The sequence below is a fragment of the Schistocerca serialis genome, chromosome 1 (genome assembly GCF_023864345.2).
Source record: "Schistocerca serialis cubense isolate TAMUIC-IGC-003099 chromosome 1, iqSchSeri2.2, whole genome shotgun sequence".
In the NCBI taxonomy this organism is placed as follows: domain Eukaryota; kingdom Metazoa; phylum Arthropoda; class Insecta; order Orthoptera; family Acrididae; genus Schistocerca; species Schistocerca serialis.
Window position 1 is genome coordinate 563,489,851 of NC_064638.1, and position 18,272 is coordinate 563,508,122.

General features: G+C 42.1%; 1 protein-coding gene across 1 annotated transcript in view; it reads left to right on the top strand.

Annotated features, from left to right (window-relative positions):
- LOC126415956 (uncharacterized) overlaps positions 1 to 18,272 on the top strand; it is a 503,756-nt gene that overhangs the window by 120,921 nt on the left and 364,563 nt on the right. Inside the window, exon 2 of the mRNA XM_050083473.1 lies at positions 9,505 to 9,634. Coding sequence (XP_049939430.1) covers positions 9,505 to 9,634 — 130 coding nt within the window. The remainder of the gene's footprint in view (positions 1 to 9,504; positions 9,635 to 18,272) is intronic.

Genomic DNA, 18,272 nt, shown 5'->3' on the forward strand with positions numbered 1-18,272 from the left:
AGATGGTGCTCGGTATACTTAGAGTGTTAAAAAATTATAGCGGTCACATCTTCGTCATTAATTTCAGTCCCGCTCTGATTTCATTACCACGAGAATGGCGAATGACTCAGCCGAATAATTTAAAAGGATTGAAAAAACACAGTAACCTATACCTCTAATCTTTAGTAACTCACATTACTACTAATTTAAATTTTAAGCCGTCTTAAATTTGACTAAAACGGTTGTAAAAATTCTACGACATTTTGCAGCCCTCCATGGAAAGTCTCGTGAAATCTTGTGTTTCGTGTAATTTCTACTCAAATTTTGTAGGGCTTGGCTGTATTATGTATGGAACATACGTTCAAATTTGAGATAGTCTCATGGGGGTGTCTCCTAAAATTGGTTAACATGATGCACAGTGATCTTACAGCGTGTTTTGAATTCGGTATGGAAGAGCTTCTACGTACATATTCGTCTAGCCACCGTACAGTAAGTGGCTATGGGTACCAGTGTTACTAATGCCTTTACCCCATCCCAGTCCCATACGCGAATTACGCGTGGGAGGAATTACTGTCGGTAAACCTCCATATGAGCTCTGATTTATTCGTGAGACGCATATGGAAGGAAGAAGCATGTTGTACCACTCTTCATGGAATATGAGCAGCACAGCGCTCTTAAACCCATTCTTAGCAACCGAAATCTTGGCGCTGCTGCTTCCCATGCATGTAACTCTATAATTGCCTTCACGAAGCTTAACGCATCTCTATCCTGTCTATAATAATTCAGCCGATGTAACCAGGGAAGAATCTTCTGACTGGCAAGGAATCACTTACGTACTTCGATAAGGCTCAATAATAGGTCCACTATAGTTTCTGTCTAATATGCAATCAGAATTAGTTCATTTGGAGATAATAATAATAAAATAATAATAATAATAATAAGTATACACCACAAAGTGTACTGGAGAATGATGAATTCAAATTATACTGGAACAGAACCACTATAACAGATAAAACAACACCACATAACAAACGTGACATCATACTCACCAATAAAAAGAAGAAATTAACACAACTAATCGAAATATCCATACCCAATACAACAAATATACAAAAGAAAACAGGAGAAAAAATTGAAAAATACATCCAACTGGCTGAGGAAGTCAAGGACATGTGGCATCAGGATAAAGTTGACATTACACCAATTATACTATCAACCACAGGACTCATACCACACAATATCCACCAGTACATCAATGCAATACAGCTACATCCAAACTTATATATACAGCTACAGAAATCTGTAATTATTGATACATGTTCAATTACCCAAAAGTTCCTAAATGCAATATAACACATACCATACAGTTAAAAGGAAGTGACGCTTGATCAAGGTCCGTGTCACTTTCCATTTTTAACCAGACTTAACGTCTGAGAAAAGAAAGAAATAATAATAATAATCAGTGTGGCTCAACGCCGTGATGCAAGTCTTTCAATTGGTCGCCGTTTTGGAGGCTTGCATGGCCCTAACCCACCCCAGTTATCCAACCAGGAAAAGGGAATCTACGAGTACAGCTTAATGTGCAACCCGAAACATACATCGTTTCTAGCGAATATCCGTATCATTGCAAGGCGAATGGTAGGTTAAAAGACAGACTCAACTCTTGGTATCCAGGCAAGCTCTTTACTGTAAGCCCACCAGACGTAGATGACACAAGTAGAACCAAATTGTGTGTACAGCAGCGGAATTAATGACAAATATTCTTAAAAAAATTTTTCAGTGGTTCTCTGGCCGCCCCTGCTAGCTGAGTGTTCAGCGCGACAGAATGACAATGCTAAGGGCCCCGGTTCGATTCTCGGCTGGGTCGAAGATTTTCTCCGCTCATGGAATGGATGTTGTGTTGTGTTGTGTTGTCCTAATCATCATCATTTCATCCCCGTCGACGCGCAAGTCGCCGAAGTGGCGTCAAATCGAAAGACTTGCACCCGGCAAACGGTGTACCCGACGGGAGGCAATAGTCACACGACATTTACACTTATTTAGTGATTTTCTGCAAATTCTCTCGATCTCAGTTTCGAAAAGACGGAATACTTAAAGTTGACACACTAATGACAAAAGTCACACATGATGAGTTACTAGTAAGTAAAACATCAAAAATTTTAGTGGCCATATTATAGAGACTTTAAATTCAAGAAAATACGCTTTTGAACTCCTGAAAGACCGCAGTTCACTCACATTTTTACTAGGAATTTTTCCTTAAGAAAGTTTCCATTGCTCAAAAACATGGTGTAAGAATAATATGTGGTGCTCGCCCACTATCATCTTGTCGCCATCTGTTTCAGGAGTCAGGTATTGTGACTAGTGCTTCACGGTATGTGTGTATTCTCTCATGAAGTTTGTTGTAAGTAGCCTACCACAGTTCAAAAGCGACAATGATGTACATAATTACGACACCAAAGAATAAAACAGTTTCATTATTTTACATTAACGTTGTCATTAACAGAAAAAGGGGTGTGCAACGCTGTCACCAAAATGTTTGATCGCTTACCTGTTGATACGTATTTCTGACAGACAGCAAAGTGAAATTTGGAAACATTGAAAACGTTTGTCCTGGACAACTCCTATTCCGTAGAAAAAATTCTATGTATGCAAAATGTAAAAGGTCATGGTAGGATTTATTAGTCTTCATCATACATACATACATTAATCCTTGTTCCATTGATCATGAATATGACATTTCATAATGATGTGGAACGTGTCACTTTAACATAAGTTTTCTTTACAGAAAATAATTAATTTTTAATTTTTTAATTTTTTTTTACAGTTACTACTTCATATCTAAGAATTCATCTATTGAGTAGAATGAGTTGTCATTCAGAAATTCTTTTAATTTGCTTTTAAATGTTGGTTGGCTATCTGTCATGGTAGGATTTATTAGTCTTCATCATACATACATACATTAATCCTTGTTCCATTGATCATGAATATGACATTTCGTAATGATGTGGAACGTGTCACTTTAACATAAGTTTTCTTTACAGAAAATAATTAATTTTTAATTTTTTTATTTTTTTTTACAGTTACTACTTCATATCTAAGAATTCATCTATTGAGTAGAATGAGTTGTCATTCAGAAATTCTTTTAATTTGCTTTTAAATGTTGGTTGGCTATCTGTCAGACTTGTAATACTATTTGCCAATGACCGAAAATTTTTGTGGCAACATAATTCACCTCTTTCTGTGCCAAAGTGAGATCATCCTTTCTTCTAGTGTTGTAACTATGCACTTCGCTGTTATTTTTGAATTGGGATGGGTTATTAATGACAAATTTCATACGTGAATATATGTATTGCAAAGGTACTGTGAATCTCCTCAGTTCCTTAAATAAATGTCTGAAAGGTGATTTTTGGTGGGCTCCACCTATTATTCAGATTACATGCTTTTGTGGAATGAATAATTTCTCTCTTAATGACGAAATGCCCCAAAATATGATGCTATGTGAAAGCAGTGAATGAAAATAGCCATAGTAGACTAATTTACTGATATATTTATCACCAAAATTTGCAATAACCCTAATAGCATAAGTAGCTGAACCTAACCGTTTCAGCAGATCATCGATGTGTGTCTTCCAATTCAATTTGTCATCAATGCACACACCCAGAAATTTTTAGTATTCTACCCTAGCAACAGACTTCCGTTCATAGTCTATATTTATCAATGGTGTTATGCCATTTACTGTACAGATTGAATAACTGTGTTTTCTCAAAATTTAGTGAGAGTCCATTTGCAGAGAACCAATTAATAATTTTATGAAAGACATTATTTTCAATTTCCTCAACTGATTCTTGCTTCTTGGGTATGATTACTATACTTGTACCAGCAGCAAAAAGAACTAATTTTGCATCTTCATGAATATAGAGTGGGAAGTCGTTAATATACATATATACACATATTAAGAACAATAAGGGACCCAAGATTGATACCTCCTCAGTTAGAGGACTCAGCTGGTTTTTGTAGACTCTCTGTACTGTTAATTTCAACCTTCTGCATTCTTCCAGTTAAGTATGAATTAAACCATTTGTGCACTGTCCTACTCATACCACAATACTTAAGCTTATCTATAAGAATTTCATGATTAACACAATCAAAAGCCTTTGAGAGACCACAAAATATCCCAATGGGTGATGTTCGGTTATTCATTGTATTTAATATTTAATCATCTGTATTAGTTTAAAACAACTTTGTATATGCATGTAGCCGGATTTACACGACCTCAGCCGGCCGCGGTGGTCTAGCGGTTCTAGGCGCTCAGTCCGGAACCGCGCGACTGCTACGGTCGCAGGTTCGAATCCTGCCTCGGGCATGGATGTGTGTGATGTCCTTAGGTTAGTTAGGTTTAAGTAGTTCTAAGTTCTAGGGGACTGATGACCACAGATGTTAAGTCCCATAGTGCTCAGAGCCATTTGAACACGACCTCATCAAAGATATGTGGACATGTGGACACCCCTATGTAATGCGGAATTGGCCATTAGATGTCCCTGAAGTGGGCCTGCCAGAATAATAGGAGGGGAGGGGGGGGGAGTTTGTGTTGTCAGTAGAGAAGCAGCAGCAGCAGAGTGGGTCGTTCAGGAGACCTCAGAGACTTCGAACGTCGAATAGTCACTGGACGTCATCTGAACAGAGGTCTGTCAGAACTTTTCTTTCAACCTTTCTAAAGATGTCCAAGTCGACTGCTGATGATGGAATTGTGAAGTGGAAACATAGAGAACCAACCACAGCTCCACTAAGACCAGGAATATCTCATGCACTGACAGACAGTGTAGTGGCGGACAGCAACCGTATAGCATTGCGAAGGAAGGTAGAAAAAAATAGTATGAAATTAGCGGAAGGAATTAGTAGTAAGTTCCAAAATGCTACCAGCAGTCCATATGGAACAAAGACATTGCGCATATAGTTAGAAACAACGGAGCACAATGGTCAACGAACTCTTCATAAAGGCGAACATTTCTGTAGTCAGTGCTTATGGACGAGTGAAGTGGTGTAAAGACCGACGCCACTGGACAAAGGATGACTGGAAACGAGTGATTTGGAGTGGCGAATTACGCTCTACCCTGTGGCAATCCGTTGGAAGAGTATGAGTTTAAAGGTTTCTTCAAATTATTGCAACCCGTCGCCTCTTGTTTTGTTCTTCAATTTTTTTTATTTCGGTACCGGTTTCGAACCGCCTACAGATTCATCATCAGATAGTACATATTTTTTAGTTGCCTGCAGTAGTGTGGAAGTCGTGTAGAGGGATTAGTATCCGTTGGTTGGATGCTGGTGTACATAATATTGTGGAAAACACAATGAATGTTTTCCAGAGAGGTTAATTGTACTGCAATTTACACACCCAACCTCAGGTACCACGTTACACATGTTTTCCAGGGTGCAAATAAACCAAAATGAGTTTGGTGAGCGCATGAAGTGTAGCGCTAACACGGTAGTACGGAGGAGATGGTATTACGGTGTGGAGACGTTTTCCGTGGTTGAGCTGTGGTACCTTATTGTGCTCAAGAGACAGCTAATTGCTGAAGAATGTGAACACATTTTATAGCACTGTGTGTACTGTGTACAGTAGATGAACAGTCCGGAGACGGTGGATGTTTGTTTAAGCATAGCAGTGCACCCTGCAGCATCAGTGAAGTGATTTTATGAGGCGACGTTTCTGGACCATTTACGAAAAATTAAGTACTATAAACGGAGTAAACTAACAGAGACAACCAAAACCTGTATGACTACACAGCTAATTACACAAATAAAGACTGGAGACCCTTGGATAAAACTGGGGGAAGTAGGATATGTCCTGGTCCAAAACCACGATGTAACTCATGGCCAATACTCACTTGTGTTGTCTTAGTTTGATTCCGTTTGCTAACAGTTGGTCAAAGCAGTGAGCGAGAGCTTACACCGATCCGCCAGAGCATTATCACCACTGACCTACTATCGATATGAATCCGCCCAGGCGACAGTAGCATCACCCGACGAGGAATGACTGCTAATCAGACACACGCAATGTGAATGTAATATCAGTGAGAGTGCTGTCCTTGAGTAGAATGAGAATGGCGTGCGGTCTATCTAAGTTTGACCGAGGGCAGAGTTCGATGGCTCGGAGGCTCGGCACGAGCATTTAAGAGACTGCGCGACTTGACGGGTTTTAAAGGAGTGCCGTGGTGAGTGTCTTCAATACGTGGCGAAATGGAGGTGAAACCACGTCCAGACGTCGTGGGGCTGAGCTGCCACCCCTCATTACAATGTCGGACGTCGCAGGCTGGGCAGACAAGTAAAACAAGACAGGCGGCGAATTGTGGCGGAACGAACATCAGACCTTGATGCTGGGCAGAGGACAAGTGTGTCTGAACACACCGTGCACCGAACGCTTCTAATGATGTGCCTCCGCAGCCGACGTTCCATGCATGTGTCAATGTTAACACCACAACGTCGGCAACTACGTCTGAAATGGGCACGTGACCATCGGCACTGGACGTTGGCGCAGTGGCAGAGCGTTGCATGGTCTGGTGAATCCCGATACCTTCATCACGCGGATGGAAGGGTGCGAATCTGTCTCTTCCAGCAGAACAGCTCCCTGACGCCTGTGCTGTGGGACGGAGCCCGTGCAAGACACTATAAAGGCCAAGGGGTATCGTACACTGGTTCAGTCCACGAACACCCCTTCATGAAGATCATGTTTCCCGGCGGCAGTGGCATTTTTCAACAAGATAATGCGTTTGTCACAAGTGCTGGAGTGTGATGGAGTTTTATGTTAAGTCTCTGAAATTGTGTCATTTCATTTGTGATAATATTATTTGTTGGTGTGCTGGTCCTCCAGCTCGCCAGATCTGAACCCTATCAAAGACATCTGGTACGTGAAACTTCCTGGCAGATTAAAACTGTGTGCCGGACCGAGACTCGAACCCTGCCAGGAAGTTTCATATCAGCGCACACTCCTCTGCAGAGTGAAAATCTCATTCTGGAAACATCCCCCAGGCTGTGGCTAAGCCATGTCTCCGCAATATCCATTCTTTCAGAAGTGCTAGTTCTGCTAGGTTCGCAGGAGAGCTTCTGTAAAGTTTGGAAGGTAGGAGACGAGGTACTGGCAGAAGTAAAGCTGCGAGGACGGGGCGTGAGTCGTGCTTGGGTAGCTCAGTTGGTAGAGCATTTGGCCGCGAAAGGCAAAGGTCCCGAGTTCGAGTCCCGGTCCAGCACACAGTTTTAATCTGCCAGGAAGTTTCATATCAGCACGCACTCCGCTGCAGAGTGAAAATCTCGTTCTGGAAACATCTGGTACGTGATTGAACGTGGCGTCAGAGGTCTTCACTCCCGCTTCCCCCCCCCCCCCTCTCCCTCCCACCACCCCGCTCCCCAGAATTTACGGGAATTAGGCGACTTGTGCGTGCAGATGTGAGACTCGGTTCCAACTCCCTCCAGCGACATAACAAGACTTCATTGCTTCCAGTCCACGGCGCGTCTATCCGTGCCAAAGGTGGACATACTGGCTATGAAGTAGGTGGTCGTAATGTCCTGGCTGATCAGTGTATATCGATTACGTGACTCTCGCCTGTCTGGATACCGTTCCTAATAAGGACGTAATAATGGTTGCGTATAACAAATTGTTAGGGGCAGCTGAATCATCATGTATAAGCGAAGGATGAACACCCCCGTATTAATGTCCACTAACAAGTGTCCGGACATTTTTAATCAGATAATGCACTCTTGAAGGTGTAATATGAAAGTAAAATGATGCGTTCCACATAGCTAAGATTATCGTACAAAAAAATCCGCGCAAAAAATACTAACTAATTCAAATAATTTTTGATGTCAACAAAAATAGATATTGTCACCACTCTACTTACCCTGAACTCACTGACAAGGCGAATGCCTTATTCTAACAGCGTTCGGCTGCAGCCTTTGTTTTCCTCTTCCTTCTCGTCCCTCAGCACCACTTGGTGCTGCACTCAGAGCTTTAGGTAGAAGCTCTCCTGCACCCACCTTTTCGTCTGAGAGTAGCACTTGCAACTTACATCCTCAATTATTTCTTGAATCTATCCCTGTCTCTGTCTTCCTCTACAACTTTTACTCTCTACAGTTCCCTCTGTTACCACGGACGTTATTCCCTAGTATCTCAACAGATATCCTATCGTCCTGTCACTTCTTGTTGCAACTGGTTTCCACATGTTCCTTTCCTCCCCGATTCTGCGCAGCCCCTCCTCATTTCTTACCTAATTCTCAACATTCTTCTCTAGCACCACGTCTCAAGTGCTTCGATTCTCATCTTTTCCTATTTTCTCACAGTTCATGTTACATTACCACAGAATTCTGTGCTCCAAATAAACATTCCCAGAAATTGATTTCTCAACTTGAGACCTATATCTGATACTAGCAGATTTCTCTTGGCCAGGAAGGCGCTCTCTGCCAGTGCTAGTCTTCTTTTTATGTCCTCTTTGCTCCGTCCACCATGGGTTATTTTGCTACCTAGGTAGCAGAATTCCTTAACCTCGTCTATTTCGTGATCACCAGTCGTGATGTTGAGTTTCTCACTCTCTTTAAGTCTGCTACTTCTCACTAGTTTCGCCTATCTTCGATTTACTCTCTCCACTCATTAGGCTGTTCATTCTATTCAACAGATCTTGTAATTCTTCTTTACTTTCACTGAGGATAGCAGTGTCATCAGGTAATCTTATCACCGATATTTTTTCAGTTTAATTTCTTTTGTTTCCATCATTGCTTTTTCGGTGAATATATTAAACGGCTGGAGCGAAAAGATACATCCATACCTGACACGCTTTTTAACCCGGTCATTCTGTTCTTGGTCTTGCAATCCTATTAATCCCTCTTGGTTCTTGTAATATTGTATATTACCTGTCAATCCTTATAGCTTAGAATTATTTTTGTCAGGATGTCGGATATATTGCACTATTTTACACTGTAGAACCCTTTTTCCAGATTGACAAATCCTATGAACGTGTCTTGACTTTTCTTCAGTCATGCTTCCATTATCAGTATCAACGTTAGAACTTCCTCTGTGCTTTCACCTTTCCTAAAGCCAAGCTGATCGTTATCTAACAGATCCTCAGTTTTATTTTCCATTATTCAGTATATTATTTTCTTCAGAAACTTGGATGCGTTAGCTTTTAAGGCGATTGTATGATAATCCTCGCACTTGTCGGCCCTTGCAACCTTGCGAATTGTGTGGAAAGTGTTTTTCCGAAAATCAGATGGTATATCGCCAGTCTCGCACACCAGTGTGAATAATTGTTTTGTTGCCACTTCCTCAATGAGTTTAGAAATCCCGATAGAATGTTATCCATTCCTTCTGCCTTTTTTGATTATAAGTTTTCCAAGGCCCTTCTAAATTCTGATTCTGATATTAGATCCCTTATCTCTTTCTACTGCCTCCTGTTTTTTCTTCTAGGAGAAGGAACAGGCTCGGTCTAGTACACAGAACAGTGCAGACCGTGAGCCCTGATCAGCGCCTTCTGTGTGTGTCAGGTCCCGCGAGTGCGCGCCGCGGTTCGCCAGCTCTAGTGCGGACGCGTTCGCCCAACGCCCCAGCCGGCTGCCCCCCGGGATCCTGCGCTGCGCCCACGCTGAAGCACACCTGGACGCCACGCCTCACCACGTGAGTACCGCCACACTCTCGTCCTGTGCGACAACTCTTACCGCTGTTTGCAAGTGCCGTGATGGATGTTATGTATCTGATGTAACTTGACCACTGTGCAGCAAGTGTGTTTGTTGACATAAAAACTGAGCGAGCGGGAGGGGTGGAGGAACTGTAATACACTTCGTTTCAAAACATTATTGACTCTGAGGAAATATTCGTACGTTTATATTGCATGCATGCAAGTATTTTAAGGACAAAACTACAGGATGTAACGAGTGTGCAGATATTTTTATGTGGGGTACCATAATATGTACGTACATCAATGTGTTGGTTATTTTTTCTCTGAATCAGACAGTCTTCCCACAAATATGTCATATACTTTACGACCCGGTGTTTTCTGCACAGTCTTCACTTTCTGCACTACGAGGACTACGCCTTTCGGTATAGGTTAACCGTTTTGCGCCCGCAAGTCCACACTTCAACACCTGACGTGCTGCCCAGGGTAAAGTAAGCAATAATGGCTTGCTTTTGCCATGTGTACTTGGATGTACCACTCAACCTAAAAACATACGACTTGTAATGGCTATAATTATTAATCGGTAGATTACTTGAATACTGATGTAATGTTGTTCAGTACGCTGGCCTTAGTCACCAGTAGAAATACATGCGCTTAACCCGTTACACCCTCTACAACTCACCGATAAGGCTCGTTGCTGTTTTAAGATACATCAGCGTTGCCAAACAGCGTCGTAATTGCAATATTTATTATTAAGTATGTTCCTCTGCTGGTTTCTCTATGTTACAGCAAATTCTGTAAAAGTTTAAGTCTTTAAATTGTTCATTGGTGTGGAAAACGTAAGGATGTACCGAAGGTAATTGAAAGAAATACGCAATAAGACGTGCAGAAATGACACTTTTATTCAAAGACTCTGAAGTCGCAGCGATTTGTGATGGTCCCTCCTACATTAGCAGAAGCAATGTTTGGCTCCTAACAGCGTGTGTAATCACAATGATCGGTAGTGCATGCTCTGCAACGTGCTTCAGTGCTGGCCAAATGGTTCGTAAGGAGTTATTGTAGAAGGGCGTTCGATTCTTCCAGTAGCACGCCTAACAACTACTGGATGGATTCTGGTGCTTGTGGACATTGTGCCGTACGTCTCCGGGATGTGTTAAGTCTTCCCGCCTCTCCCCAAGTGACGATACGTAATGCACCAAGGAACACTGTCGAGCTCGGTCGTTTTGCTGGTCCAGAATCCCAATCCCAAACAATGAAATCCGTCCCTTTATTTGTATCTGGTATCAACAATTAATTTTCCCTATTCATACCGCTCATGCTCTCCTTTTCTCTTCCCTCTCCATGTTCCACCATACCTTATCATTATACTAAGCAATACCCACACACCACCTACCTTCATGTCCATAGACACTACCTTATTTTTATCTGCACACCGTTCACCCCTACAGATCACACAACGTTTTTATGCCGCAAAAACATTTCCCACGCTAAACGTCCTTCAACGTTGTAGTAAAAGTGCTCTAAGAAGTTCTTCTTTAAAGAACGTCATCGTGTCTGCAACGTGTAGTAAGTAGGTATTTTAGGTTTATTTTTATCTTTCAGTTTTTTGATTTTTAATTAAAAATAAAGCCAACTTTGTGTAAATACCCCGATAAATCCATCTCTTTATAGCTTTTAAAAATATTTGTAAAATTTTTCACCTGTTAATCATGATCAATTCGCCTTTGTATTTATTTTGAGGCTTTTCTGATGAGTGGAATGTAATATGAGGCGAGGGGGATAAAACCACAATAACGAAAAAATCAACCACTTCTTTTTTGAAAACCGATGTTGATGATGTTGTTGAGACAGCAACCAGCCACAAATTTATTTTAAGTTCCTTTATTCAAAAGGTACCATTACCAGTTTCGAATCAATGCAGTTCATCGTCAGATGGCTTTCATTAGAACATGTGGTGCGTTTTTTATTGTTTAGTTGTCCAAAAATATAAATAATACATAATTATAAGTACGCCACACAGATGGTTGCGTTACAGATTTGCATTGGGACATGACGTACGTGAAATGTCGGTGTGGAGTATTTGTTTTCATAGTTTTCGTCCAAGAAATGATGTTTGTAGTTTTCAGCACATTCTTATCGTTGCACACATAAAAACATGTGACGCATGTTAGAAATGTTTATAAAGTGCTCAGTGATACAAATTTATGTATGTAACGATAAAAATGTGGTGGAAATGTATTCTGTGACGAATCTAAAGTGCTCAATGATACAAATTTATTTGTGCAACGACAAGAATGTGGTGAAAACTACGAACATCATTTGTTGGACGAAAACTATGAATACAAATACTCCAGACCGACATTTCAAATATGTATCGCAACCATCTGTGTGGCGTGCTTATAACGATGTGTTATTTATATTTTAGGACAACTAATCAATAAAAAACGCACCACATGTTCTAATAATAGCATGAAAGCCGTCTCACGATGAACTGTACGAACTGTAATGATTCGAAACCGGTAATGGTACCTTTTCAATAAAGGAACTTAAAATAAATCTGTGGCTGGTTGCTGTCTCACACCATCAACATTTGTTTTCAAATAACAGCCACGGTCTCCAATCATGCCATAATATGAAAAAATTGCAATTCTTTTTTGCTGCTTTTAACGAAAATGATAAATTTTGTTTAGTTATGTTCCGTCTCGGTTCGATCGGATTCAGGTCATAATCATGAGAACTTAATCGTAGAAAAGGAAGCCCGTTTGCTTCTAAGCTCTGCCCGCAATATAAACAGCTTTAGGTTTATATGCCTGAACAGTTTGTGATAGTTCTCGTTTGCCTGTGTCTGCTGTCAGTGGGATAAAGGTTTTCTCAACCACTACATAGCATTTTCTTTGTGTGAAACACGGTTGGGACGTTTTTCTCTTGATCCGTGTGGTGCGGAGTGTTAGAACATTAACAGTGCATCCTCCTGGGAGTTTGGGGATATGATCCTGCAACCACTTAGCCTTATTTGAAATTTCATGATCTTTCTGCAAAGAAATAATGATCCCCGGTTTATACTCTCTATAAGCATTTCTCCCGTGAGCTCGTCTTACCTGTAATGATTTCTGTGGAAGTGTACGTGTTCTAATCATTTTGCGAATAAAGGTTATCCATTCTACAGTACACACGAACAACGGCTGCACTGGGAAGGAGTCTGCAAACTGGAACATCGGCATTCGAAATGCACAAAAAAGCCACATTTAGGACATAATAGGGCCAGTATATGCGCAAAATTTTCGGCATTGTTTGAAATTTAAACAAATAAACCCGTATTTAAGAGTGGTTTTAGCAACGTGTATCTTGGTTTTCAGGCAGATGGTTTAGTTTATACTCTCCGCCTGAACAGGTCTCTTAAAGACCAACAGTACCGACCGACCGGTGTGTCATCCTCTGCCGACAGCTGACAATGGATGCGGATATGTAGGGGCATGTGGTCAGAACATCACATAATATCCCAGCCCTTGTCAGTTCTTGTGAACAGAGCCGCTGTTTCTCAATCAAACAGCTCCTCAATTGGTCTCGCAAAGACTGAGTGCAACCCGCTTGCCAATGGTGCTCAGCAGATACAGATAGTGACTCATCCAAATGCTAGCCAAGCACCACCGCGCTTAACTTCCGTGATCTGACCGGAACTGTTGTTACCAATACGGCATGGCTGTTGACTTTTTTCGTACACTGGGGAAAATAAATCGCAACGCCGATAAGGAGCTACGCGACATAAACGAAAGTTGGTAGGTATGTTTCTACATGTGAAAGATGATGTCTATTTAAAATTCGCGCCAGTCACATAAGAGTGGCGCTAGTAGCGCCAATATGAGGATGCATTATGAACACCATTATCAACAGCTCACTGAGTTTGAACGAAGTCGTGTATTAGGCCTACGAGAAGCTGAATGCTCCGTCTGTAATATTGCAGGAAGGCTTGGAAGGAATGTAGCAACTGTACATGACTGCTGGAAGGGTAGTCACGGGAAGGTACGGTCGCAAGAAGACTGGGATCCGAATGGCCAAGTGGCACTATCGAGAGGGAAGAGCGTCATGTTCGGTGTTTGGCTGTGGCGCATCTTACTTAATTTGCAGCAGCAATCTGAGGAGCAGTTGGCACCATAGTGATACAACGAACTGTTATAAATCGGTTACTTCAAAGACAGTTCCGAGACAGAAGCCCTGCAGCGAGCATTCCACCGACCCAAACCATCGCCACTGGGGATTTTAATAGCTTGATGCGTGAGCGCATTGGAGAGCAGGGTGGATGTGTGTCATGTTTTCTGGTGAAAGCCGGTTCTGCCTCGGTGCCAGTGGTGGCCGTTTGTTGGTTAGTTGGGGACCTGCAACCAACCTGTCTGCGTTCTGGACTCATCGGACCTAGGACTGGAGTTATGGTCTGTTGTGAGATTTCGTATGACTGTTCATTGGTAGAATTTTGGGAAGATGAGGTTCATCTGTAAAGGAGACCGCTTATAAAACACTAATACGACCTATTCTTGAGTACTGCTCGAGCGTTTGGGATCCCTATCAGGTCGGATTGAGCGACGACATAGAAGCAATTCAGAGGCGGGCTGCTGGGTTTGTTACTGGTAGGTTTGATCATCACGCGAGTGTTACGGAAATGCTTCAGGAACTCGGGTGGGAGTCTCTAGAGGAAAGGAGGCGTTCTTTTTGTGAATCGCTACTGAGGAAATTTAGAGAACCATCATTTGAGGCTGACTGCAGTACAATTTTACTGCCGCCAGACCACAAAGATAAGATAAGATAAGAGAGATTAGGACTCGTACAGAGGCATATAGATAGTAATTTTTCCCTCGTTCTGTTTGGGAGTGGAACAGGGAGAGAAGATGTCAGTTGTGGTACAAGGTACCCTCCGCCACGCACCGTATGGTGGATTGCGGAGTATGTATGTAGATGTAGATGTAGTTGTTCCACAAATCCTGATTGCAAATTTGTGCATCAATCTGGTGATTCGACCTGCTGTATTGCCATTCAAGAACAGCATTCCAGAGGGTGTTTGCCAACAGTAATTATAGAGGAAGAAGAGCGTTGAATACATCCAGCAAATAATTGAGGACGTTGGGTGCAGTTGCTACTCTGAGATGAAGAGGTTGGCGCAGGAGAGGAATCCGTGGCGGTCCCCATCAAGCCAGTCAGAAGACTGATGTCTCAAAATAAAAAAAAATTCATTCACATATGATCTTGTAACACAACATGCTGTATCAGAGAGTCGATATGTTGCCTTGGCCTGAACGATCACCAGATCTGTCTCCAATCGAACATGTGTGGGACATCATCGGAAAACGCCAGCCTTATCCACAAGCAGCTTTAACCGTTCCTGTACTGACCGACCTAGTGCAACAGGTATGGAACTCCATCCACAGACTGACATCCAGCACCTGTACAATAGAATGGATACACGTTTACATGATTGCGTCCAACATTCTAGCGGTTACGCCGGTTATTAACGTGTCAATACTTCTAATTTACGATGGCTTGTCTCGCGCTTACCTTAACCTGTGGTCTTGCAATGTTAATCGCTTGAATATGTTACCTAGATATATGCATTCCCGAAATTTCATTACTCTATTTGAATTATTTTTTGGTTTTGTGATCTTTTTTCCAGTACCGTAGAAATAACTTTCGCTGTTAGCAGTCATGATTTTCGTTTTATATATATTTTGCAAGGCGCATTTTGGGAAATTATTCATCTGAAGTTCCTTCGACATTGAACTTAAATAAAAATAGTGACGAATGTAAGTAAGTACCGTTGTAAATATACAGAACCAAATAATGAGCCAGATTATTAAACATAAATACCCTCTGTTCAGAAGTATGTTATACTGTTTGGACGACCCTCAGGGTGCCCCAGGAGGAATGTTCAGTAATCAGGGGTATGTCAGGAGCGATCATTCGAATCAAAAGAAGTCCAGTAATTACGGGTTCTTAAACCTATAGTTTAAGAGCCATGAGCACTTCATCATCTTCGATACTGTGAAACAAATCTGTTCTTTTGAAATCTCTTTGCTTTCCACATTCTCAAAGGTGGTAGTATGGACCACAAGAAGAAAAACGCCCAGTAAACATGGACTGTAAAGAGCGTATTTTAAGAGCTATGAGCACTTGTTCAACTTCGCTACTGTGTAAGACATCCGCTCTACTGAACAAGAGTTCATAGGTCTTAAGGTATGCATCTACAATTAGAGCCTATTTTTATTAGGCCTTCTTGCTTCGAATGATCGCTGTTGTCATACCTCTGAACATTGATAATTCATCCTTGGACACCCTGTAGAAAGTTATATTGTTGACTGGAGGTAAAAGTGTCTTTAGAACTATTTCTTTACATACGTTTGCTATTTTTATTGTGTACTGAACACAGAAAATTGTGTGTGATGTTTGAAAGTGTGAGTTCCTTTATAAGTGGGCTACAACAAAACCGCAGCAGAAGTTCTTTTCAAATTGCACCGGAACTGTGTGTAAAGATAGATTATTAATTAAAAATTGCTCGTGTTTTTATAAATTATAATAAAGTCATCAGAACCGTGCAGTACATCACACATTAAAAACGCAACGAATAAATTGTGTAGCACACAGAAAAACGCATTTGAAAATGACAATTTCCCGAAATGCGACGGAAAAGTTATTTCTATAAAGAAACTCATTGTTTTTACATTATCAGGGTTTCACCACTACAACCATTTCTAATTGTCACCAACAGCAATAGAGGGTGAAGCTTTGACAGTACCATTCACTCATGGTGGCGAAACAGAAAAATCATCAAACGCCGGCCGAAGACTTCGAGACAGAAGCCAACAGGCAATTTGCTAAAAGTTAATATCAAATGGTTGCAACAGGAAAAAGAAGAAAATGTGATACCATTTTATACTGTGACCGATAGTTTATCTAACAAATTAAGTTGTTTATTTGGCGATTGCATTATTGAGTGACTTAGCGAGACTGTTGACTTGCCCCACAACTGGCGGCTCGACAGGCTCGCAGTGAGCAACAATCAACATGCAACGGGCCACAGACACGCACTCCTTCGCCATGTAACATCACGTGACGTGATCCTATGGTCTCCGGAGTGACACGAAGCCAGTGTTGTATTCGGTCTACGTATGAAGCCATCTTGAGAGTCCGGTTTTGGACACGCTGGAGCCAATCCACACGTTGTTCCGGAATCTTGCCCTAGGCGACAGCAGCCACGGGAACACCTTGTATATAGTGAGACCAACGTTCGATCACGCTCTGTCGATCACGTATTGAGGACCGAATACAGTTGGCGCGAGCGTCCCATAACCAGGCAGCGAATGTCCTTTAACCGAACGCACCACTTCACCGCTTCACACTTGAGTCTAAGCGTCAAATGTGACTCCAGAGTATTTCACTGTCTTCGTCCACGATACTGGTGTCGCAGAACTCAGCAGGGGGAGAAGGGGGCAGGGGGCAGAATGGGACTGGGCGCCGGGCGAGTATGATTTCCTGAGTTTTGCCCGGTTTCTATGAGGTATGGCCAGGAAGTAAGAGTACTGAGTCACTGACGTGCAAAGGGATTTTTTTCGACAAAATTGGCAGTACCGCGTCCAAGGACAAGGTGATGGCAGTAGAATGCACTCTTATTTGTCTCATTGCGAGTCAGGGAGCGTAATCTGGTTTCCTCTTGCCGAGGGAACACGCCGTTCTAGATTTTAAATAAAATCAAACTGTTTATTGTGATGGTAATGTGTACAAGTGGTCTCGTGAGCTTAAAGCTAGCTAACGAAAGTTCATAATGAACAGAGGAGTAAGCGCCCCTTAGTCGTGACTGATGAGACGGTGAAGAAGACCGAAAAACATTTTGTTACGACTGTCGATGTGGACGAGATAAATGTGATAATTCCAGAAAATTCCAAATCTCTTCTTCCTGAAATCATTACTGATACAGTGTGGCGGAGCGACACTCGAATTTGCGACGCAAGTGCTCGACTGACTGAGCACAGAGTCAGCAGAAACGCATCTTCACGAAAATTTCTCGAGCGCTTGGAACTGGAAGATGACTATTCCTTGATGATATTATAATCGGCGACCAGGGCCGGTTTAATGCCCAAGCAACACAAGCTGTCGATTACGGTGCCAAACTGAGAGGGGTGTCGAAGGCGTCGCAACTATAAGAGTGCTATACGGGGCGTATCGCAGTAATTAGTAGCCAGTTAGAGCAATAAACTGAGATGGACACAAGGGTCACCCAAGAACAAGATTTGCAGGCACTCTATATCACAATTAGTAGCAAGAAAAAAGTTCAAATGTGTGTGAAATCTTATGGGACTTAACTGCTAAGGTCATCAGTCCCTAAGCTTACACACTACTTAATCTAAATGATCCTCAGGACAAACACACACACACACACGCCCGAGGGAGGTCTCGAACCTCCGTCGGGACCAGCCTCACAGTCCATGACTGCAGCGCCTAAGACCGCTCGGCTCAATTAATAGCGAAAACTGACGTGTGTGGAAGTGTATGAGGGGGAAAATGGCAAGAAGAGAGTGAGGGGAGAGCCAGATTATAGGTCACTTGTGCGAAAAAATGTTCTTGAACCGGCTGTGCTGGGGACCAAGGTGGGTGGCCCAC